The following is a 25805-nucleotide window of genomic DNA, read 5'->3' on the forward strand; positions in this document are numbered from 1 at the left end:
ATTTAGAAGACTAAGAGGGATCTCATAAAAACATATAAAATTCTGACGGGCCTGGACAAGATAGATGCTGGAAGAATGTTCCTGATGTTGGGGAAGTCCAGAACCAGGGGTCACAGTCTACGGATAAGGGGTAAGCCATTTAGGATCGAGATGAGGAGAAACTTCTTCACTCAGAGAATTGTGAACCTGTGGAGTTCTCTACCACAGAAAGTTGTTGAGGCCAGTTCGTTAGATATATTCAAAAGGGAGTTAAATGTGACCCTTACAGCTAAAGGGATCAAGGGGTATGGAGAGAAAGCAGCAAAGGGGTAGCGAGGTAAATGATCAACCATGATCTTATTGAATGGTGGTGCAGGCTTGAAGGGCCGAATGGCCTACTCCTGCACCTAATTTCTATGTTATCAGCCGTTCCAATATCGGGCTAAACATGAATGAATCGAAGCAGTTTGATTCAGTTGGTATGTACCCACGAGAAGCAGCTTACATCTTTATAGCACCTTTAATGTAGCGCAATGTCCCAAGGTGCTTCGTAACAATGAAAACCGAGCAAGTGTCAGAAAACTGAGCAATCAAATCATTCACAGCATTTTGTGAACTTAGTTTGAGCGGATGTGACAAAGCAGGCTGACCTAAGTAGCGTTTTTGTGTTTCTGTCCAGACTTTGGTGTGGTGGCTGCCCCTTTAAAACTGAGTCATTGAGCAAAGAGAGTTTATCAGGCACCTGGGGACAAAGTCTTGTACCAACCCTACCCTGACATAATATTGTGAAGTCTGTTGTTCTAGTCGCCGTGGGAACCAGCTCGAGAGAAATTCTAACGCAGATTTCCAATATATGCAGATGCCATGATTGTTTCCGTTTGTGTTTATTTTTAGCGGCTAGATATCATAATCCCTGTCATCCCATTAACTTTTTTTCTGGGATATAAAAGAGGAGAAATTCTAGCCCAATAATGTAGTAGTTGTAAATTGTGCGAAATGGGACAGTTTTGAAAATCTCAAAGATGCAGAAATTATCTGTTGTAAACTCTTCAGTTGGGATGGGTTACTGTTCCTGATCGACCAGAGAAGCACTGTATGCCATGTTCTCTGTAAGCTCAAGTCTTATGAAGAAAGGTTGAGCAGGTTGGGCCTGTACTCATTAGAGTTCAGAAGAATGAGAGGTGATCTTATTGAAACATGTAAGATACTGAGGGCACTTGACAAGGTGGATGCAGAGAGGATGTTTCTCCTCGTGGGGGAATCTAGGGGGCATAGTTTCAGAATAAGAGGTCGCCCATTTAAAACGGAAATGAGGAGGGATTTCGTCTCTGAGGGTAGTGAATCTTTGGAATTTTCTGCCCGAGAGAGCTGTGGAGACTGGGTCATTGAATATATTCAAGGATATCTCTTAAACGATAGGGGAGTCAAGGGTTATGGAGAACAGACAGGAAGGTAGAGTTGAGGCCAGGTCAGACCAGCCATGATCGTATTGAATGGCAGAGCAGGCTCAAGGGGCTCGAGGAGCCGAATGGCCGACTCCTCTTATTTCTTATGTTCATGTGTTGAGCTGCGTGGATGCGTGGTCACTCCGCAATCTGTGAAGGAACTGCGCAGGCCGCTCGCAAGCTGTCCCGTTGAAGATACTGCGCTGCAAATTTAAAGGTACAGCGCATTTAAATAAACAGGCCGAATACCCACGGAAATTGGCTGCGTGTATTTAAAAAATCATTTATAAAGAATTAGTTTAGTGCATGGCGGTTGTTATTTTGTCCACTCGAATTAGGTGGAAGGTTTCCTTGCGTAAATACATAGCTGTATTGTGTGACTTACTTATCTAGAAAGACGAATTTATATAGGACCTTTCATGACCTCAGGGCATCCCAAAACAAGAAAGACTTGCATTTATATAGCGCCTTTCACAACCACCGGACATCTCAAAGCGCTTTATAGCCAATGAAGTATTTTTGGAGTGCAGTCACTGTTGTAATGTAGGAAACACGGCAGCCAATTTGCGCACAGCAAGCTGCCACAAACAGCAATGTGATAATGACCAGATAATCTGTTTTTGTTATGTTGATTGAGGGATAAATATTGACCAGTACACCAGGGATAACTCTCCTGCTCCTCTTGAAGATAGTGCCATGGGATCTTTTACATCCACCTGAGAGGGAAGACGGGTCCCTCGGTTTAACGTCTCATCTGAAAGACTGGAGTGTCAGCCGAGATTTATGTGCTCAATTTTCTGGAGTTGGACTTAGGAGCATCTCGGAGGGAAAGTGGAGTTGAGATCGAAGATCAGCCATGATATTGAATGGCGGAGCAGGCTCGAGGGACCAAATGGCCTCCTCCTGCTCCTATTTCTTATGTAGGAGCAGTTATGCCAACTGTGAATTTGTTTAATGTTTTTGCTTCAAAAATAGCAAAACCATGTAAAGCAACAACTATTGAACTTTATCTGAGGTTACCTTGACAGGAAAAGTTTGTGTCTAACTCTACTTCGAGGGGTTACCACAGCAACCCTGGACTCATTTCCATATCCTAGTACTTGTCCCTGAAACACTGCAATCCATCATACGCAATGTCATGACAGTGCACTCGTTTGTATATTTTAAATTAATTTCCAAAATATCTTCCTGCATTTTAAAGGGGAGAGTCAAAAAGTGAGTGGTTAATGAATTATGAAAATGAACTAACATTAAAATGTAAGGTTTGATAATTTTCTAACTTAAAATCCAATATTTGCATGGAGTGGAATGGTTCTTAATATCTTCCTTTGCACTCCAGGATTGCTCAGAATGGTTCTGTTGACCTGTGCGAATCCCTGACGATGTAACCCTGGTTACCAACTTTAATTCAATTCTTTGTCTCTCATCCGCTTCTTAAACCGTCAGCTTTTTTGAAGGCACAGCTGCTTGGGAACTGGCTGCAGCATGAATGGACAATCTTTTGTTACGTCTGTCTAATACTGGGCCTCTCTGTTCCCGTCTCCGACGCCCGTTGAACTCACCTCAGTGTTAGATGAGGTCATGCATCAGTGAAGGGTGGTTTGTTATGAGAGAGACATAATATGGCGGGGCGGGAGGGGGTTGGTGCGAGGCTGGGAGAGAAATCGGGCAGAGAGGAATGCTTTGTCAGGATTTCACTCGTAACACGCAGTGACAGGAAGTGTATGAGGTCATTGCTTCCTTTAAAGGCAAAGGGTTTCAGCATCCACAAACGCAGCCAGTCCCTTTTAAGTGGATAAGCAATTTGCCTATAGCGTGCAATTATATTAATTTCTGACAGCATTCTCTCAGTATAATCCTTGTTATGTAATAGCAGCTTCTGGCACAGAATGAGACAGTTTTAGCCTCCCTGTGTTTCTCATTATGTTTCACCAAACTGGTCAAGCTTATTCCACAGACAGTTTTAGGGATTTTTTGTATGTAAAGGCAGTGTTTATTCATGTCACAGATTCTAGGCTTGGATTCAGAAACCCACGGGTATCGACCTGAAGTCCATAGCTTTCTGAACGTTTCTGTATTTGTTGACTGACTGACATGTTATTCCTCCCGCTGTACACAAAGGAAACATTTATTTGTGACGAAAGCAGAGATTTATTTGTGTAGTTTGCCCTGCCTTTCCATAATTAGGGCAGGGGATTCCCAAGGGGGAGAGCGTCGGAGTTTTCTGGAGTGTTTTAATATTTACAGGGGGTCCCTGGGAGTGTGTTATTATTTACAGGGGGTCCCCGGGAGTGTGTTATTATTTACAGGGGTCCCCAGGAGTGTGTTAACATTTACAGGGGTCCCCGGGAGGTGTTAATATTTACAGGGGTCCACGGGAGTGTGTTAATATTTACAGGGGTCCCTGGGAGGTGTTAATATTTACAGGGGTCCCCAGGAGTGTGTTAATATTTACAGGGGGTCTCTGGGAGTGTGTTAATATTTACAGGGGGTCTCTGGGAGTGTGTTAATATTTACAGGGGGTCTCTGGGAGTGTGTTAATATTTACAGGGGGTCCCGGCAGTGTGTTAATATTTACAGGGGGCCTCCGGGAGTGTGTTATTATTTACAGGGGGTAGGCGAGAGTGGTTTACTATTTGCTGGAAGTCATGCACAGAGAAACATTTGAACATCACTGATCTACATGATAAAATCATTCTCTTGTATCTGAAAACAGATTTAAAATATTGTGTTTTAACTTCTGAATTCGATGCAGTTCACGCTGTCTGAAAATAGTAGTAAGAGCTGGAACAATGTAAAATTACAATTGAAAGACAAAGGCCATCCAAATGTCATATGATTTTTAAATCTCTCCAGATGGTAACACATGCAGAATATTCACGTGGACACATATCAGGAGGGCAGATCACAGGGCTGTGGGTCTCAGCACAAATCAGACCTTTAGGGCCAGAAATTAAATTTTTGGTCATAGCGGTATTGTTCCGCCAAACACACCGCTATGATTCCGAGGCCTAACGATCGGGAATAAATGCGCACAGCGGTAAAAATCGGCGATTCACGAAGCAGACAGCGAATTTTCTGTAACTTTTCTCCAAGGCCGATACCGCTTCGAGTTGGGCCTCGGGAGGGGGGAAAATACCCCCAAAAAAATTCCCCCAAAATAAAAATTAAAAAATCACAAGGCCCTTTTCTAGCGAATCGCTGCAGAACAATTAAAACAAAAAACTTTAACTTAACTTCTTTGCCGCCGTTCCAAGGGCTGCAGCGACAGGTTGTTCCCCAGCGGCTTTTTTGGTCCTATCTCCGGGTCACCGCTGAGCCAAATATCGGGTGAAAGCGCTTTTTCCTGTCGGTCCGCTCCCTAGCGGTATTTAAAAACCGCCAGTGCAAGACTTCAGGGAATTTCCCGCCGCACCATTTTCTACCAAAAAAACGGCGAAATATCACCGAGAAACCCGGCGCAAGGTTGGGGAATTTCCTGCCCTTAGAATCAGGCAGTTAAGCAACGCCTCGATTTCAAAATTCTCATCCTTGTTTTCAAATCCCTCCATGGCCTCACCCCTCCCTATCTCTGTAATCTCCTCCAGCCCCACAACCCCCCCGAGATGTCTGCGCTCCTCTAATTCTGCCCTCCTGAGCATCCCTGATTATAATCGCTCCACCATTGGTGGCCGTGCCTTCAGTTGCCTGGGCCCCGAGCTCTGGAACTCCCTGCCTAAACCTCTCCACCTCTCTCCCTCTCTTTCCTCCTTTAAGATGCTCCTTAAAACCTACCTTTTTGACCAAGCTTTTGCTCATCTGCCATAATTTCTTTTTATGTGGCTCGGTGTCAAATTTATTTGTTTTGTCTTGTAATACTCCTGTTATGCACCTTGGGACATTTTACTACATTAAAGGTGCTATATAAATCTGAGTTGTTGTACAAGAGGCGGGGAATAGAAATAAATCTAAAAGTTTGAAATTAGGATACTAGTTCGTGAGCACTGTTTGTCTGATAGAAACATAGAAACATAGAAAATAGGTGCAGGAGTAGGCCATTCGGCCCTTCTAGCCTGCACCGCCATTCAATGAGTTCATGGCTGCAATTGTACAGGGCCTTGGTGAGGCCTCACCTGGAATATTGGGCCCAAGTTTCCACACGATAAAAAACGGGCGCCCCTCCGAGCTGGGCGGCCCGTTTTTCGCGCCTAAAACGGCGCCTAAAAAAAACTCGCGATTCTGGAGCGCCCTGCAGCTCCTTGTCTGCCTGGCGCGGCGCCCAGGGAGGCGGAGCCTACACTCGCGCCGATTTTGTAAGTGGGAGGGGGCGGGTACTATTTAAATTATTTTTTTTTCTGCCGGCAACGCTGTGCGTGCGCGTTGGAGCGTTCGCGCATGCTCAGTGTGAAAAAAACATTGGCACTCGGCCATTTTTGTAGTTCTTTGTAGCTGTTTAATTTTTGAACATTTTTTAATAAAAGCACATTGCCATCAGCACATCAGCACTTGCAGCCTTCTCACTGTCTCCTTCCCCCCCCCCCCCCCCCCCCCCCCCGCGCGGGAAGAACGGGCGCCTCCTCTCCTCTTCCTCCCCCCCCCCCCCCCCCGTGGGAAGAACGGGCGCCTCCTCTCCTCTCTTTCCCCCCCCCCCCCCCACCCCCGTGGGAAGAACGGGCGCCTCAGGCTGACTGCAGCATTCTCCGTGCCTTCACACAGGTAGGAAGATGGTTTATTTAATCTTTTCTTGGCTTATAAATGTTTATTCAGGTTGGATTTATTTGTATAATATTTGTAGAAGTATAAATAAGGATTTATTGTAGAATTTAATGACTTCCCTTCCCCCCCGCCCCTCCCCCCCTCGTTCTGGACGCCTAATTTGTAACCTGCGCCTGATTTTTTAATGTGTAGAACAGGTTTTTTCAGTTCTACAAAAATCTTCACTTGCTCCATTCTAACTTAGTTTGGAGTACGTTTTCACTGTGGAAACTTTGAAATCAGGCGTCAGTGGCCGGACACGCCCCCTTTTGAAGAAAAAATTCTGTTCCAAAGTAGAACTGTTCTACCTGACTAGAACTGCAGAAAAAAAAATGTGGAGAATTACGAATTCTAAGATAGTCCGTTCTCCACCAGTTGCTCCTAAAAATCAGGCGCAAATCATGTGGAAACTTGGGCCCATTGTGTTCAGTTTTGGTCTCCTAATCTGAGGAAGGACGTTCTTGCTATTGAGGGACTGCAGCGAAGAAGGTCCACCAAACTGATTCCCGGGATGGCTGGACTGACATATGAGGAGAGACTGGATCAACTGGGCCTTTATTCACTGGAGTTTAGAAGGATGAGAGGGGATCTCATAGAAACGTATAAGATTCTGACGGGACGGGACAGGTTAGATGCGGGAAGAATGTTCCCGATGTTGGGGAAGTCCAGAACCAGAGGACACAGTCTTAGGATAAGGGGTAGGCCATTTAGGACTGAGATGAGGAGAAACTTCTTCACTCAGAGAGTTGTTAACCTGTGGAATTCCTTACCGCAGAGAGTCGTTGATGCCAGTTCATTGGATATATTCAAGAGGGAGTTAGATATGGCCCTTACGGTTAAAGGGACCAAGGGGTATGGAGAGAAAGTGGGAAAGGGATACTGAGGGAATGATCAGCCATGATCTTATTGAATGGCGGTGCAGGCTCGAAGGGCCGACTGCCCTACTCCTGCACCTATTTTCTATGTTTCTATGTTCCTCTCGCTACTATTGTGACAAGTATTTGTGCGCTGGTATCCCATGGCGATAATTCAGGGCCCTGGTGCCTCCCGGTGAGATGGAACATTGCAGTGAGGAACATAGAGAAGAGGATTGGCGCGATGACGCAGCCCTGCTTGACCCCGGTCCAGATGTGAATTGGGTCTGTGATGGATCCGTTGGTCAGGATCACGGCCTGCATGTTGTCGTGAAGCAGGCGGAGGATGGTGACAAACTTTGGGGGCAGCCGAACCTGAGGAGGAGCAAGGGCAGACATTGATGACGAGGTCCAACACCGCCTCCAGTGTGCCAGCGCAGCCTTCGGTCACCTGAGGAAGAGAGTGTTCGAGAATCAGGGCCTCGAATCTGGCACCAAGCTTTATGGTCTACAGGGCTGCAGTGATACCTGCCCTCCTGTATGGCTCAGAGACGTGGACCATATACAGCAGACACCCCAAATCGCTGGAGAAATACCACCGACGATATCTCCGCAAGATCCTGCAAATCCCCTGGGAGGATAGACACACCAGTGTTCTCGATCAGGCCAACATCCCCAGCATCGAAGCACTGACCACACTCGACCAGCTCCGTTGGGTGGGCCACGTTGTCCGCATGCCTGACACGAGACTCCCAAAGCAAGCGCTCGACTCGGAACTCCTACACGGCAAGCAAGCCCCAGGTGGGCAGAGGAAACGTTTCAAGGACACCCTCAAAGCCTCCTTGATAAAGTGCAACATCCCCACCAACACCTGGGAGTCCCTGGCCAAATACCGCACTAAGTGGAGGAAGAGCATCCGGGGAGGGCGCTGAGCACCTAGAGACTCGTCGTTGAGAGCAAGCAGAAAACAAGCACAGTCAGCGGAAGGAACGTGCGGCAAACCAGACTTCCCACCCGCCCTTTCCTTTAACCACTGTCTGTCCCACCTGTGACAGAGGGGTAATTCCCGTATTGGACTGTTCAGTCACCTGAGAACTCCCTTTGAGTGGAAGCAAGTCTTCCTCGATTTCGAGGGACTCCCTATGATGATGATATCATCCCCCGGTACGTTGATACAAGGGGACACAGCTAAGATAACACTGAATGTGGAAAATCTTGATTCTGTTGCACATCCCCAACATGTTAAATCGAATTGCACTGATGTATGCGTCATGGGGCTCCTAGTTAAGTGAGCTGCTCTCTGTGCATGCGATTGTCAAAAGACATTATTGGGACTCTTCCTCCCTAATGGATTGTGCCTAAGAAGTCATTAAGGTGCTTCCTGCCGACATAATTATCCATTTAACAATCAGCAGACTTCCTGTTTATAGCAATTACACGTGAAAGGTTGCAGCATTGGGTCTTTAATGGTGGCGGCATTGATTGCTGCGGACCTGGCGAATAAACAATTATGTGATGCCAGGACGTGGATAAAGACGAGATGAAAGTTATAAAGCTGCTGTGAGCAGTTGACTCTTGTCACTATTGTCTTTTCGCAGTGAAATGCAAGTTCTGTCCAAGAACGTCGGATTAGAGCGGTTACCTCAGGATTAAAACACATTCGACTCATCGAATCGTTACAGCGCAGGAGGCCATTCAGCCCGTCGAGCCCGTGCTGGCTCTCTGCAAGAGCACTTCAGCTTGTCCCAATCCCCGCCCTTTCCCCGTAGCCCTGTCATTTTTCTTCCTTCCGATATTTGCCTAATTTGAAAGCCACGGTTGAATGTGCCTCCACCACCACACCACCTTATGCCGCCTTTGGTTCTTCTGCCAATCACCTTAAATCTGTGTCCTCTGGTTCTCGTCCCTTCCACCAATGGGAACAGTTTCTCTCTCTCTACTCTGTGCAGACCCCTCATGATTTTGAACGTCTCTATCAGATCTCCTCTCAACCTTCTCTGCTCCAAGGAGAACAACCCCAGCTTCTCCAGTCCATCCACTGAAGTCCCTCATCCCTGGCACCATTCTCGTAAATCTTTTCTGCACCCTCTCTCAGGCCTTCACATCCTTCCCAAAGTGTGGTGCCCAGAATTGGACACAGTACTCCAGTTGTAGCTGAACCAGTGTTTTATAAAGATTCATCACTAAAATATACTAAATAATCAATGATGGCTTGCAATTATATAGCACCTTTAACATTACATATGTTCCAAGTCACTTTACGGGGGTGGTGTGGGGGGGGTGGGGGGGGAGAAAATAAATCGAAAGAAAGATTTGCCGGACATAGCAAAGCACTTTACAGGCACTGAAGTACTTTCGAAGTGTTGTCACAGTTGTAATGTAGAAAATGACAAGGGAATTCTCCCTTATAAGGCACGGAGGGGGAGGTTGAACCGTGTGACCAAACATGTGCTCACAAGTAAGATTTGGAGAGGGTTTTTAAAGTTGAGAGGCAGAGGGATTTTGAAAGGGAATTACAGGGAGAAGAGCTGAGGCATTCTGTTACCAACGGTGGGACAAAGACGGGGGATGTGGGTGGGTAAGTGGGGCGGGGGGAGGGGAGAACTGGAAAGTGCATGGAGTGACTTAAGACTGGACGAGATTGCAGAGTTACAAAAAAAAAAGAAAGACTTGCATTTATATAGCGCCTTTCACGACCACTGGAGGTCCCAAAGCACTTTACAGCCAATTAAGTACTTTACAACAGTGACTACACTTTTTTTAATGTGGGAAACTCAACAGCCAATTTGCGCACAGCAAGCTCCCACAGACAGCAAAGTGATAATGACCAGATAATCTGTTTTTTTTTTAGTGATGTTGGTCGAGGGATAAATATTGGCCAAGACACCGGGGATAACTCCCCTGCTCTTCTTTGAAATAGTGCCATGGGATCTTTTACGTCCACCTGAGAGAGCAGACGGGTCCTCGGTTTAACGTCTCATCTGAAAGACGGCACCTCCGACAGTGCAGCACTCCCTCAGCACTGCACTGGAGTGTCAGCCTAGATTTTTGTGCTCAAGTCTCTGATGTGGGACTTAGACGCACAACCTTCTGACTCAGACAAGTGCTACCCACTGAACCACATCTGACATAGGATGGAGCTTGGCCATGGAGGGATTTGAAGATGAGGATTTTGGAATTTAATGCATTAGGGAACTAGGAACCAATATGGTTCAGAAAAGACAGGGGGGAGATGGACATGCAGGATATGAACTGGATGGCTGCATTTTACCGTAAGGGTTAAACCTCCAGGGCTGGGGTCAGGCCGATAGCTCACCTTGAGCACATAAATGATCCCCCTCCCACCAAAAAAAAATAGTTGTCATTTTGGGTAGATGATACTTCACTGATTACTTTTTCTTTGCTTTTTAAGAGGTAAAGTGACAAAACGTTCCACTTTTTTTCTGTTGCTTGAGATTTTTTTCATGCCATGCGTTGAAAACATCCCATCGAGGCCCTTGTCAATTCATGTTGGCGCTCAGCTCCTCGGTTTTGTCCGAATTCTTAGAATGTCTGCATTTATATATTTGGAGAAGTTCAAATGGCGTAAACAGGAAATGACCGGGCAGGCACTTCCTGCACTTGAAGTGTTGGCACTTGTTTCACTTTTGGCTGCTCGGGAATCGGCGATACAGTTTTCCAAAGGCTTTGTGACCGACACTCACCAGCCTATAATTCAAACTGTCCTGGTCTCTCTGACCTGTGCTGACATGGGAGTAAAACTATCCAGGACTTGAACAGATCTTTCGGGATTGCCGAGTGTTGATAAATATCAGGGTTCTTAGAGTGTGTTAATATATATAGAGGGTTCCTGCAGCACCTCGAACGGGGACTGCTTCCTCGCAGCAAGTGAAAATCTCAAGGACGTTCCACTCGTCAGAAAAATTTGCTTGTCTAAAGTTGTAATGTATTTGCTTTATTGGGTTCTTTTGCTTAAGAATTCATAGCAATGTATTACTATTAAGAACTAGTCGGTTTATTAACAAAGGTTTAACAATCACACTACACATTACCAGTTCATCCACTCGGCTCACAACTGCATACCTCATCGTGGATGACCCTAGACCCAACTGGCTGGGGTTTTATTGAGCCTTGTGAACAGCACTGGACTGGCTAAGCCACTCGCAATGCCACAGCTCGACAATTATTTTTGGTAGAACATTTAAATCAAGCTCCCCCCTTTTGGCAAGGGCACTAGAACCCACATATTTCCAAATAAAACTTTAACTGAAACTTAAATCAAATAAAAATTTGGGTGCCGGGGGGTGATGATGCCCACGGTGCCCACCTCTCGTGGAAGGCTGCGACGCGACAACTCTACAGACCTGTGAGCATACCCTCGGGTGCAGACATTACAACGGTGATCTTCCTTTTAGGAGTCTTTTTCGCGAGGAATTGGGCAGGAAACAGGAGTAAAGAAGCAAATACCAATTAAAGCAACATTGCTGTTTGGGACTTGCTGGAAGGGTGGGGTTCTGTTGAAAATTCTCCTCTGCTACAGGCAATTTGTTACGGCTCAACTGTGCTTCCTGTGTTGTCGGGGGTTACGGGGAGTCCAGGGTTATGGGGAGCGGGTGGGGAAGTGGAGTTGAGGCCAAGATCAGATCAGCCACGATTGTATTGAATGGCGGAGCAGGCTCGAGGGGTCAAATGGCCTACTCCTGCTCCTATTTCTTATGTTCTTATGTACTGGAGGGTGGCTGGCACCTGTAATCCTACATGAGTCAGCACATTCAAGAGCCATAAGAATTAGGAGCTGAGAGATGATGCAGAAAGACTTGCATTTATATAGCGCCTTTCACGACCACCAGACCACCATTCAATAAGATCATGGCAGATCTTCGACCTCAACTCCACTTTCTTGTGATATAGCTTCCTAGTGGTGTCAACATCAGTTCATGTTCAGCTTCTCTGCTGCATGCACAGAGGATGAACGCATGGGTAAGTTTGAGTCAACCTGTCGCGAGGAGAGATTTCCATCTGTTCTGACTGCAAACTGTTCTATTTATATTACATTTATTTCCAAGAAAAGAAAATTCAGTTATTGAACCAATTTGTTTTATTACCACACCGGATGTGTACAGAGAGCTGAAAATATTGCTGCACTCCCAGACCTGGTGTGGTATGAAATATTCTGCGTTCATTTGCAGTGTCTGTTGTGGCTCAGTGGGTAGCACTCTCACCTCTGAGTCAGAAGGTTGTGGGTTGAAGGGACCTGAGCTCAAAAATCTAGGCTGACACTCCCATGCGGTGTTGAGGGAGCACCGCACTGTTGGAGGTGCCGTCTTTCGGATGAGAGGTTAAACCAGGGCGTCTGCCCCCTCAGATGGACGTAAAAGATCCCGTGGCACTATTTCGACGAAGAGCAGGGGGCGGTTATCCCTGATGTCCTGGCCAATATTTATCCCTCAATCAACATAACAGATTATCTGGTCATTACCCCATTGCTGTTAGTGGGAGCTTGCTGTGCGCAAATTGGCTGCTGCGTGTCCCACATTACAACAGTGACCACACTTCAAAAGTACTTGATTGCATGTAAAGCGCTTTGAGACGTCTGGTGGTCGTGAAAGGCGCTATATAAATGCAAGTCTTTCTGCATCATCTCTCAGCTCCTCTCTCTTCAGTTTCAATATTAAATAAAGGGATAGCCTCGGCTGTAAAGCCTCTATGGTAGGAAAAAACCTCCTGCTTGGCAAAGTATGCTGACTGAACTATAGCCCAGAAAAGTCAAACACGTGCATTGTTAAACTGTGTTTTAATTACAACCTTTCAACTTGAATAAGTACCCTCCCTTTGGCTAGCTACAGGGCCCTCCTCCTGAACCTGGACATGTGCTATTAATGTTACCCAGGAAGAAAGAATCTGCATTTATATAGCACCTTTCACAAGCTCAGGACATCGCAAAGCGCTTCACAGCCAATTCATGACCTTTTGACGTGTGGTCGTTGTTGTAATGTGGGAAACGCAGCAGGCAATTTGCGCACAAGCAAACTCCCACAAACAGCAATGACCAGTTAATGTGTTTTGTGATGTTGCTCGAGTGATGAATATCAGCCACTGCACTGGGGAGAACTCCCCTCCTTTTTCAATAGAGCCATGGGATCTTTTACATCCACCTGAGAGACAGCATGTTCTTTTTCATTTCCTCCCCCTCCCACTCACTTTTTAGCCTATTTACTCGATGCCACCCCCTTATGACACTTTCTGGGGTGCAGTTCCAATGATGTTGGCAACCTTCTGATATAGGGTTGCCAACTCCAGTTGGATGTATATCTGGAGGTTACATCACATGACTACCCACCTCCAACAGCCCTGCATAGTCAAGCAGTCTTTTTTTTCTCATTTGTAATACTTCTATAACTAAAACAAAAATGTTCAAAGAAAATGGGGATAAAAACCACAATTTCTTTTAAGGTACCTATAAGAACATAAGAATTAGGAGCAGGAATAGGTCATATAGCCCCTCGAGCCTGCTCCGCCATTCAATACAATCATGACTGATCTTTGACCTCAACTCCACTTTCCTGCCCGATCCCCATATCCCTTGATTGCTCTAGAGTCCAAAAATCAATCGATCTCGGCCTTGAATATACTCAACGATTGTGCATTTACAGCGCTTTGGGGTCGAGAATTCCAAAGATTCACAACCCTCTGAGTGAAGAAATTCCTCCTCATCTCAGTCCTAAATGGTCGACCCCTTATCCTGAGACTGTGGCCCCTGGTTCTAGACTCTCCAGCCAGGGGAAACAACCTCTCAGCATCTACCCTGTCAATCCCCCTCAGAATCTTATATGTTTCAACTCCTAGGTTGCTAACAACCCGTGTGGCTTGCTGTGACCATCCCGAGGTCTGTTTCTCTCACTGTTCTTATTGATGGAATAACAATTGCATCCAGGAACTAGCCTGTCCACGGTAAAGTTGGGCGAATTTGGCGAGCTCAATGCTAAGTGTTTGTGGGGCCCACATTGTGGGAGGAGGTCTAGAAAGGGCCACGCACCACCTCTGGTGCTGCCTTCTCATTCAACATGAGGGTGTGAGACGGCATGTCACAAGGTTTGTGAAAATGTGTCTCTAAGGTTAACGCGCCAATACTTTAAAGATGGGTGTCCAAGGGAGTCCTGATAACAGCATCCTGGAGCAAAGCTAAGTGAAATTCCTGATGTGTATGACAACTATTACATTTTGTTTTGTTTTACCCAAACTATATGATTCATCCTCTGTCATAAAATGGGAGTGCAAATTAAGTTCAATGGGGTCAATTCTACGCTTTTTATTGAGGCACCTAAACGAAGGGTCCAGGACATGACCAAAGTTACAAAGGGTAAGTGAGATGGGCTAAATCCAGAAGTAGTAGCTAAATTTATGTCAAGTCTGGATTTTGGCAGCCTGTATATTGCAGGAGTAAGGGAAGACCAAGAGGTAGTGGAGGAAGAATTTGTTGGAGCAGGAGACGATGATGGGTTTTGATTTCAACACAGAATGTGGAGAAATGCAAGTATCTGAAGCAAGACCTATTTGGGACGGCAATGCCAACATATGTCCGCTACTCAAACACATTGGCGCTGAAATTGCGGCCCCCCCCCCGGGTGCATACGATGTGCGCACGCGCCCGAAGAGGCCCCGCAAGTTCCAGGTTTCGGCGCGCGAAGTGCAAGCGTCTGAACCCGGCACGTGCAATCTGTCAAAATGTCTTTCAAATTGCACGCAACCCCGGGAGAAGGGCCTTTGTGGGCAGAGATTTGGGCTATTTGCCCAACACTTGCCCAGCAAAATGTCCTCCAAACTCTTACGCCTGGTAAGAGTTTTAATAGATAGAAAAAATAAATGTGTTTACTTATTTTTATATTAAAAACCCTTGGGACTTGGGAGTAGACAGTTTACCAACCCTCTGCCTAGATAGTGGTGAAAGGAGGCCTAAAGTGGGGATGAACATGTTCATTCAACATTAAAAAATGAGCTCAAAGTTTAACGTGAAATGATACATCGTGGACAGGTCAAGTGTAGCATGATTTTTATGTCAACAAACTACCCTCCATCATAAAGCTAACTTCTCTGCCAGTGATTGGTTATTGTTCAAGTGGATAATGGGACATAAAATCATTTGATTGATTCATTAGACTGCCATCATAAATCATCAGTGCTCCCTCCGTCTTCGATCCTGATTGGCGTATCTCATAAAGTATTAATGCCTGAGTTAATGGCCTCTCTTAATGTGGTCAAAGGGCAAATGCAGGGTTCAATACTTTAAATGTGATTAGTTACTCGTCGAGGGAGAGCCTGGCTCGCCATTGTTTTTAGCAGGCATTTGGGAGCAATCTCCATTTAATACTGAGACAGGAAACCAATGTGGAAAAATCGTTGGCAGGAACAGACGAATGGTGTCACGCAGTCCACTGTATGCAGTGGGTGTGATGTCCATTCAGTGCCAGCACAGAGGTCTGGTCCGAAGGGCGGAAACCGGATGGCAGGCTGGGAGTTGGCTTCCATTACAGCTCGCACTCCAGGAGCACCATTTTGTTTCTCTCGCATCCCGAATCTGAGAGTATGCAGTTACAGATTTTGTTTTTTCTGCCCATTGTTAAAGTGAGGGATTACAGTTACGTGGATCATGGAAGAGATAGGCTTATTCTCCTTGGAGCAGAGAAAGCGGAGAGGAGATTTGATAGAAGTGTTTAAAATCATGCAAGGGTTTAGAGAGGATAAATAAAGGGAAACTGTTTCCAATGGCTGAAGGGTCGATATCCAGAGGGCACAGATTTAAGGTGATCGGTAAAAGAACCAGAGGTGACCAGAGTAATAACTTTTGTGACACTAGGAGTAGTTAGGATTTGGAATGCTCTGCCTGATAGGATGGTGGAGACAGACTCGATAGTAACCTTCAAAAGGGAATTGGATAAATACTTGAAGAAAAAAAAAAATTGCAGGGCTATGGGGAAAGAGCGGGGCAGTGAGACTAACCGGGTCGCTCTTCGAAAGAGCCGGCAATGGGCCGAATGGCCTCCTTCTGTGTTGTACTATTGGTTCTGCTCTGTGCAGATGGTATTGTGCTGACCATCTTGCTCTCCAACTCTTTGTGTTTGAACACTGCAGGAAACTGGGTAGCTGGCGAGCCCAGGTGCTGTTCAAATTATTTTAAGATCATTAAAACTTGGCTGAAGGATTGCACAGAGCTGAGGAACTGATAACTATTTTATGGTCAATTACATCATGAGCGAATGTCCCAGGCTCGTAATGTAAAATGCCTGATCTTTACATCTGGATTGTGATTCAAACAGGATTCGTTCATGGTGCAAAAACAATACTGGCTCACATAGTTGGCAATGTCTCAAATTGGGAAGTGCAGGTTTAACCCTGTCCCATGTCCATTATAATTTGAAGCTTTACTAGACTTTAGACGAAATGAACTTAGAAGATTTGAAACTGAGGGGACCTCTTTAGAAAATGATGGTGTTGGGAGTTGGGGAATGAATGTTACGTGTCGAGTGTTTGCCAATGCGGCATGGCTCATTCCCTTGTCCAGGTTTCACATAAGAGCATAAAAGTCTAGAACGAGTTTACCCTCTGTTGCTCTAACTCCCCCAGCCTTTACTTCAAGAAGGTCCCTCTAAACATCGTGGCTTCAGGCTGTCAAACTTCCTCTTTGCTCATCCCCCTTATACTTGGAATTATTCTCATCAGCACCTTCCCAATGCTTGACTATCCTTTCTGTACCTTGGTGACCAGAACTGCGCACACCACTCCCAAGTGTGGTCTAACTAGTGCATTATACATCCTCAGCATAACCTCTGTAGACCACCATTACATTGCTCCAGCTAGGTATATATCCCACCATTTTGTTAGTGTTTTCCTCACCACGTTGACTAAATGTTAGCAGTGAAATTGGCACATCAGTCACACCCAGTTGCCCTTTTTTTTTTTAAATTCATTTTGACACAGGCAACTTATTTATAATCGTCTTGCATAGAATGTACAGCACAGAAACCGGCCATTCGGCCCATCTGACTATGCCAGTGATTATGCTCCACTCGAGCCTCCTCCCACCCCTCTTCATCTAACCCCATCAGTATAACAATCTATTCTTTTCTCCCTCATTTGGTGACTCAGTTTCCCCTTAAGTGCACCTATGCTTTTCGCCTCAACTACTCCCTGTGGTAGCGCGTTCCACATTCTCACCACTCTTTGGGTAAAGAAGTTTCTCCTGAATTCCCTATTGGATTTATTGGTGACTGTCTTATATTTATGACCCCTAGTCCTGGTCTCGCTCACAAGTGGAAACATTCTTTACGTCTACCCTATCAAACCCTTTCATAATCTTAAAACCTCTATCCGGTCCCCCTCAGTCTTCGCTTTTCTACAGCCTCAGCTTGCTCACTCTTTCCTGATGGATATAACCTCTCAGTTCCGAAATAATCCTTGTAAACCTTATTTGCACCTTCTCCAGTGTCTCTATATCCTTTTTATAATATGGAGACCAGAACTGTGTGCAGTACTCCAAGTGTGGTCTAATCAAGGTTCTATACAAGTTTAACTTAACTTCTCTGATTTTTAATTCTACCTCTCTAGAAATGAACCTCAGTGCCTAACCCTAATGCAGTATTTGCTTGTTTAATGGTGTTATTAATCTACGTCGCTACTTATAGTGATTTGTGTATCTGCGTTCCTGGATCCCTTCGCTCCTCCACCGCATTTAGACTCTTATTTTCCAAGGACTATGTGACCTCCTTATTCTTCCAGGTTTAGCTCCTTTCCCTCGGCAGCCTACACATCCCATCCTGTCCTCCGTGCTACTCTGAGTATCAGTAGGACATGCTCATTAATGCCTCAGACTCTCTCCACTGCGATTTTAACCTAGCCCCGCACCGTACTCCCCTCCCTCTCCCATGACACTGCACTCCGCAACCACAGTCCATCAGAGATAAACTTCCCACATAAGGAACGATGTGGGAAAGCCTACTTCATATCACTCCATGGCCTAGCACAGTTATACACAAACCCAGCAAGCAATCCTGTCAGATATTTCATTAAAATAATGTTTTTTTTTTAAAAAAACAGGTACTTTCCTCTCTGCCTTAGTTTTGGCAAATCTGTAAACACATTTACAAACTATGACATCATGAGAGAACAAGGGGATACGGTAGCACAGTGGTTATGTTACTGGACTAGTAATCCAGAGGCCTGGACTAATGATCCAGAGATGCGAGTTCAAATCCCACCACGGCAGCTGGGGAATTTAAATTCAGTTAATTAAATAAATCTGGAATTTAAAAAAAGCAGGTGTCAGTAATAGTGGTCATGAAACTACCGGATTGTTGTAAAAATCCATCGGGTTCACTGATGTCCTTTAGGGAAGGAAATCTGCCGTCCTTACCCAGTCTGGCCTATGTGTGATTCCAGACCCACAGCATTGTTGTTGACTCTGAAATGTCACTTATTCCAAGGCGACAGCTCACCACCACCTTCTCGAGAGCAATTAGAGGTGGGCAATAAATGCCGGCCTTGCCGGCGATGCCCACATCCCATGAATGAATTTTTTTTAATTCCCAGAGGAAAAAAAACACAACAATTTACAATGATATTTCTATGTCATGCCTTTTGTCTTCTTAGAATCACTTCTAACTCTGTTCGCTTGTCATTTTAGAATACAGATTGGGCCACTGGAATCAAAAATAATGTTGCAGGAGAGCTAAAGGTTGGAGGCAACTTCTCTTGTGCGCAAAATAAAGCCTTGTTGCAGGGCCCTGGTGTTAGTGCAATAATGGGTGATTTTACTTCTCCATGTAATACAGCCCCGGGGAGTTGCAGTACTCGCAGTCCATTACTATTGGAGGGATCACATTACGAGAAGAGCCAATATAGAGTTTCATAAACAGGAAAGCAGTTCCAGCTAAAAATCTTATCACATTGACAGTTGGTTCCTGTTATTGTGAAGATGTGCTTGAAATTTAGACTTGATATTTGACTTACGATTTATTTGTAATTCCTGTGGAAAATGCAAGTTAAGATGCATTAGACATGAATTTTCTAACTCGAGTGCTGGAAGAAAATTCTCGTTTATCAATTGCACAGTTGGCACAGAATAAGATTCCACTTGAAGGAAACAGCTGGTTTCAAATAAATTGTCAATATGCTTTTGGTATGAGAATTCCAAGGATGAATTTTCTCTGGATGGGATACGACCAATTCTACATTATATATTTAGACCTTGAGGTAGACAATGGGAGTTGAAAATGGGTATTTGTCTCTGTTGGGCAGTGGCCAGTAAACTAAACCACCCGGATCTCTCCACATTTCCAGTCAAAGTTGGCTAGCTCCCTTTGTTGGTGCCACCGATTGTAATCAGAAATTAATTAGGTCGAAGCTTGGTTGGGGGCTGGGTTGGACCCCCCTCAAAATAGTAATATACAAGTTGGAGTGAAGAGACAAATTCATCTCCAATGGCTGACTCATCAATGGATACACTTGGAAGGAAAGGAGATAATATCTCAACATTCGCACATCTGATATGAAAAACTTATTTTGGCATAAAACTATTCCTGGCTGACCTCCCACATTCTACCCTACGTAAACTTGAGGTCATTCAAAACTCGCAGCCCGTGTCCTAACTCGCACCAAGTTCCGTTCACCCATCATCATTATCATAGGCAGTCCCTCGAAATCAAGGAAGATTTGCTTCCATTCCAAAAATGAGTTCTTAGGTGACTGAACAGTCCAGTACGGGAATTACAGTCTCTGTCACACACCCCTGTGCTCGCTGACCTACATTGGCTCCCGATTAAGCAACGCCTCTATTTCAAAATGGTTCTCAAACCCCTCCATGACCTCACCCCTCTCTATTTCTAATCTCCTCCAGCCCCACAACCCGCCCAAGATGTCTGCGCTTCTCTAATTCTGCCCTCTTGAGCATCTCTGATTATAATCGTTCAACCATTGGTGGCCGCCTCGTGTTGCCAAGGCCCCAAGCCCTGGAACTCCCTGCCTAAACCGCTCCATCTCTCAACCTCATTCCTCCTTTAAGCCGCTCCTTAAAACCTACCTCTTTGGCCAAGCTTTTGGTCACCTGCCCTAGTTTCTCCTTATGTGGCTCGGTGTCAGTTGTTTTGTCTTATAACACTCCTGTGAAGCGCCTTGGGATGTTTTACTAAGTTGAAGGCGCTATATAAATACAAGCTGTTGTTGTAAAACACCATGTCAGCGACTAAACTTTGGTTCAATTCCATTCTGAGTGGGTCAACTGGACTCTGTAGGTCAACAAAGTAATCACATCAGCCAAATAGGATATTGCTCTGGAGAGAAGTCCACGAAAGTCTGTTTCATCCAAAAAAGGTCTTGCAAGCAATATGCTTTGAAAACATAACGTGTAATCTCATTGGCCTAAATAGTCCTCGTCACTGTTCAAAGAAGAGCAGAAGTTATCCCAAGTGCTCTGGTCACCAGCCTAACATTCGTCCTTTGACAACTCCTACCAAAAACACAGATTAACCAATGATTCATCTCATTGCGACCTGTGGGACGAACTGGCTTCTGCATTTAGTTGCTTTCTAGCGATCGCTGCAGTTGAAAGGTGAAATGCTCCGAGACCTTACAATGATGCGATAAGTAAATACAAGAGTCTCTTGGAGTTGAGACTAAGGATTCAAACTGCAGAGACCTGTATGACCATCAGCTACCAGATACTGGCCCAATTATTCTTTTAACAATCAGCAATGTCGAAATTGTGAAGTAACTTGGCAAGTGCGGTGTACAATGATAAATGGCAGTGTGTGCGCTACGTCATGCTTCATGATGTTTCAGTTGAAGCTGGACCCAAGTCTTCCCCCAGACGCACCGTTAGTCAATCCTTTCTTGCCTCCTTCTGTTGCTCCGACTATGCAGGTGACCTCTGACTGGGACATGAGGGAGGGGACCGGCTGTACGGAGGGGCACACAGGGACCTCGGCCGCCGCGCCACTTGCTGCCGGGATGGTCGCGCTGATGCTTCAAGTTCGCCCGTGCCTGACGTGGAGGGACGTTCAACACATCATCGTCTTCACATCGACGCTGGTAAGAACAGAGCAAAGCTGACAAATTGTCATCTTTACATCGTATTGCAGACGGCGCAGAAACACAGGCCATTGGGCCCAACAGGTCCATGCCATTGGTTATGCTCCACACGAGACTCCTCCCACCATCTCGCCCCGTCAACATATCCTTCTCGTCCTTTCTCTCTCGTGTGTTTATCTGGCTTCCTCTTGAATGCATCTATGCTAGTCACCTTGACTACTCCTTGTGGTAGCGAGTTCCTCATTCTAACCCCTCTCTGGGGAACGAACTTGCTCCTGAATTCCCTATTGGATTTATTAATGACTCCTCTTTATGGCCCTTAGTCCTGGTCTCTCTCCACAAGTGGAAACATCTTCTCTACATCTACCCTGTCAAACCCTTTCATAATCTTAAAGACCTCCATCAGGTAATCCTTCAGCCTTCTCTTTGCTAGAGAAAAGAGCCCCAGCCTGTTAAATCTCTCCCGATAGGTACAACCTCTCAGTTCTGGTATCATCTGAGTAAATCGTCTTTGCACCTTCTAAACATTTTGTAAACATCCATGCTCAGTTCTTTCTTAGTTTAAAAACAAAGCACTATTTTATTTTCCCGCCTCTTGAGGCCTGGTTGAAGCCTCTCATTATTAAACGAAAAAGAAAGAAAGACTTGAATTTATATGGCGCCTTTCGCAACCATTGGATGTCCCAAAGCACTTTACCTAGTGGAAAGGCCTAGGATCAGCTGCTAGGTGAGCCATGTAGTGTAGTAGAGGTTGAACCTCCATTATCCAGAACTCCCTTATCCGGAACCACCCCTCGTCCAGAACCATTCCCAGCCAACGGGTGGCGCATGCGCAGAACTCCGACATTAACAAATTGAAGTCCTTCCTCGCTGCCGACTCCCGCAATCGCTGGCCTGACCCCGCAAATCACCTCCCCCCCCCCCCATGATCTTTCTGCCACGCTCCCAGCCCCAAGCCAGCCAGCCCCAATATCTCCTTGCTCAGTACCTGTACCATCCAATTTAACGTGACCACCCCTCGTCCGTAAAAATCCCTTATCCAGAACTGGTCAGGTCCGAGGGTTCCGGATAAGAGAGGTTCAACCTGCTCTGAGCCCTACAGATCAGAAGGGTCCAAGTTTGGTCGCTGGCCTGTGTTGAGTTGGCGGAGATCAGCTGGATGCGGCATTTGAAGCCTTTGCACTCCTTGGGTGTCAGCCATGGGGCAGTGGTCGCGCACCCGAGTCTGAGTGAGAAGGTTGTGGGTTCAAGTCCCACTCCACAGGTCACAGGCTCTCTCAGTCCAATACTGATTTTTTGTTTAAGGACTCTCTCTGGCCCTTAGTTCTGGCCTCCCCCCACAAGTGGGAACATCTTCTCGACATCTACCTGCTCAAACCCTTCCATAATCTTAAAGACCTCCATCAGGTAGTCCCTCAGTCTTCTATGTTCCAGGAATAAGTTCCCCACCCTGTTCAATCTTACCCTGATGGGTATAAACCTCTCAGTTCTGGAATCATCCTAATAAATTTCTTTGCACCTTTTGGGTGCTGTGCATTCCAGCCCGTTTATATCATGAATTCCAGAGCACCGTTACACAGGATGAAGTTAGTAAGCACTTAGAACGGTTGAGGCTGATCACAGCACGAATTTATAATGGGCAGGCTGTGCTTCGCTAATATAACTGAAATATCAGAAAATCAAAGAATATCATCATAGGCAGTCCCTCGAAATCGAGGAAGGCTTGCTTCCACTCTAAAAGTGAGTTCTCAGGTGACTGAACAGTCCAGTTCGGGAATTACAGTCTCTGTCACAGGTGGGACAGACAGTGGTTGAAGGAAAGGGTGGGTGGGGAGTCTGGTTTGCCGCACGCTCCTTCCGCTGTCTGCACTTGGTTTCTGCATGCTCTCGCCAACGAGACGCGAGATATTCTTCCTCCACTTCGAGCGGTCTTGGGCCAGGGATTCCCAGGTGTCGGTGGGGATGTTGCACTTTATCAAGGAAGCTTTCAGGGTGCCCACCTGGGGCTCGCTTACCGTGTCCACATTTGGCTCATTTGCCATGAAAGAGTTCAGAGTAGAGCGCTTGCTTTGGGGGTCTCGTGTTGGGCATGTGGACGATGCAACCCGTCCAACAGAGCTGGTCGAGTGTGATCTGTGCTTCGATGCTGGGGATGTCGGCCTGATTGAGAGCACTGACGTTGGTGCAACTGTCCTCCCAGTGGATTTGCAGGATCTTGCTGAGGCAGCGCTGGTGGTACTTCTCCAGCGCTTTGAGGTGTCTACTGTATATGGTCCACGTCTCTGAGCCATATAGGAGGGCGGGTATCAATTCTGCCCTGTAGACCATGAGCCTGGTGCCAGATTTGAGATCCTGGTCTTCAAACACTCTCTTCCTCAGGCGACCAAAGCCTATGCTGGCACACTGGAGGCGGTGTTGGATCTCGTCGTTGATGATGCCCTTGCTGATAATAGGCTCCCAAGGTATGGGAAATGGTCCACGTTGTCGAAGGCCGCGCCATAGATTTTGATGACCGGGGGGGCAGTGCTGTGTGGCGGGGTTAGGTTGATGGAGGACCTTTGTCTTACGGATGTTAAGTGTAAGGCCCATGTTTTCGTACGCCTCGATGGAGATGTTGATGATGGTTTGGAGTCGGCCTCTGAATGTGCGCAGACACAAGCATTGTCCGCGTACTGTAGTTCGATGACAGAGGATGGGACGACCTTGGATCTAGCCTGGAGGTGACGAAGGTTGAACAGGTTCCCATTGGGTCTATAGTTTAGTTCCACTCCAGCGGGGAGCTTGTTGAAAGTGAGAGTGGGATTGGCAGGAAATAAAATCAAAGAGCAAGTTATTATTTAAATGGAGAAAGATTGCAAAGTGCTGCAGTACAGCGGGACCTTGGGGGTACTTGTGCATGAAAAGGATAGTGTGCAGGTACAGCAAGTGATCAGGAAGACCAATGGAATCTTGGCCTTTATTGCAAAGGGGATGGAGTATAAAAGCAGGGAAGTCTTGCTACAGTTATACAGGGTATTGGTGAGGCCACACCTGGAATACTGCGAGCAGTTTTGGTTTCCATATTTACAAAAGGATATACTTGCTTTGGAGAAGGTTCACGAGGTTGATTCCGGTGATGAGGGGGGTTGACTTATGAGGAAAGGTTGAGTAGGTTGGGCCTCTACTCATTGGAATTCAGAAGAATGAGAGGTGATCTTATCGAAACATATAAGATTATGTGGGGGCTTGACAAGGTGGATGCAGAAGAGAATGTTTCCACTGATGGGGGAGACTAGAACTAGTGGGCATGATTTTCAAATAAGGGGCCGCCCATTTAAAACTGAGATGAGGAGAAATTTCTTGTGAGTGATGTAAATCTGTGGAATTCACTGCGGAAACTGGGACATTGAATAAATTCAAGACAGAAATAAACAGTTTCTTAAACGATAAGGGGTTATGGGGAGCGGGCGGGGAAGTGGACCTGAGTCTACAATCGGATCAGCCACGATCGTATTAAATGGTGGAGCACGCGGAGGGGCCGTATGGCCTACTCCTGCTCTTATTTCTTATGTTCTTATGGAGCATTGCAGCAAGGAAGATCGAGAAGAGCGTTTTCGCGATGACGCAGCCCTGCTTGATCGTGGTCCGGACATGGATTAGGTTTGTGGTGAATCTGTTGGCCAGGATCACTGCTTGAATGTCATCGTGAAGCAGGTGGAGGGTATTCAGGGTGAGCTCCCTAGGGTGCTGCCATCCCGTCCGCCATCTTGGATGAAATTTCAGGAAATCAAAGAATATACAGGTAAAGGCAATAGATTGTATATGGAAAAGCAAAATACTGTGGATGCTGGAAATCTGAAATAAAAACAGAAAATGCTGGAAATACTCAGCAGATCAGGCAGCATCTGTGAAGAGAGAACCAGAGTTAACGTTTCAGGTCAATGACCCTTCGTCGGAAGTGTACAGGGAATCTATCAGTAAACGTTTGATAAAATGCCGCACGAGAGATTTGTAGCTCTCTTCGTTTCTCTCTCTTCCTTTCCGCCCACCTCATCATATGTTGATTCTACAAGACTGTAGAAACATAGAAACATAGAAAATAGGTGCAGGAGCAGGCCATTCAGCCCTTCTAGCCTGCACCGCCATTCAATGAGTTCATGGCTGAACATGCAACTTCAGTACCCCCTTCCTGCTTTCTCGCCATACCCCTTGATCCCCCGAGTAGTAAGGACTTCATCTAACTCCCTTTTGAATATATTTAGTGAATTGGCCTCAATAACTTTCTGTGGTAGAGAATTCCACAGGTTCACCACTCTCTGAGTGAAGAAGTTTCTCCTCATCTCGGTCCTAAATGGCTTACCCCTTATCCTTAGACTGTGTCCCCTGGTTCTGGACTTCCCCAACATTGGGAACATTCTTCCTGCATCCAACCTGTCTAAACCCATCAGAATTTTAAACGTTTCTATGAGGTCCCCTCTCACTCTTCTGAACTCCAGTGAATACAAGCCCAATACAGTGTACCTCCTTTTCTACATTATTACATTCTGTCCTTGTCTCCGCACCGCCCCCCCCCCCCAGAAACACACGCTCACCACACACCCTCGTGAAACTCCTCATGGTGTAGCCTTCTACATCCTTTAAACTAGTGATTTAAAAAAAAAATTGTGCCTTGGTTCCAGAATGTGCTTCAGGAACTCCAAATAAGCAACATTTACTGGACATTTTAAGTGGAAAA

The 25805-nt window shown here is 45.9% G+C and overlaps 1 protein-coding gene across 1 annotated transcript in view; it reads left to right on the forward strand.

Annotated features, from left to right (window-relative positions):
• The window catches only part of LOC139275662 (proprotein convertase subtilisin/kexin type 7-like), a 233456-nt gene that overhangs the window by 184195 nt on the left and 23456 nt on the right, over positions 1-25805 (forward strand). The window contains exon 10 of the mRNA XM_070892830.1: positions 20924-21091. Within this exon, the coding sequence (XP_070748931.1) occupies positions 20924-21091 (168 nt within the window). The remainder of the gene's footprint in view (positions 1-20923; positions 21092-25805) is intronic.

Source organism: Pristiophorus japonicus, chromosome 11, assembly GCF_044704955.1.
Source record: "Pristiophorus japonicus isolate sPriJap1 chromosome 11, sPriJap1.hap1, whole genome shotgun sequence".
Lineage (NCBI taxonomy): Eukaryota > Metazoa > Chordata > Chondrichthyes > Pristiophoridae > Pristiophorus > Pristiophorus japonicus.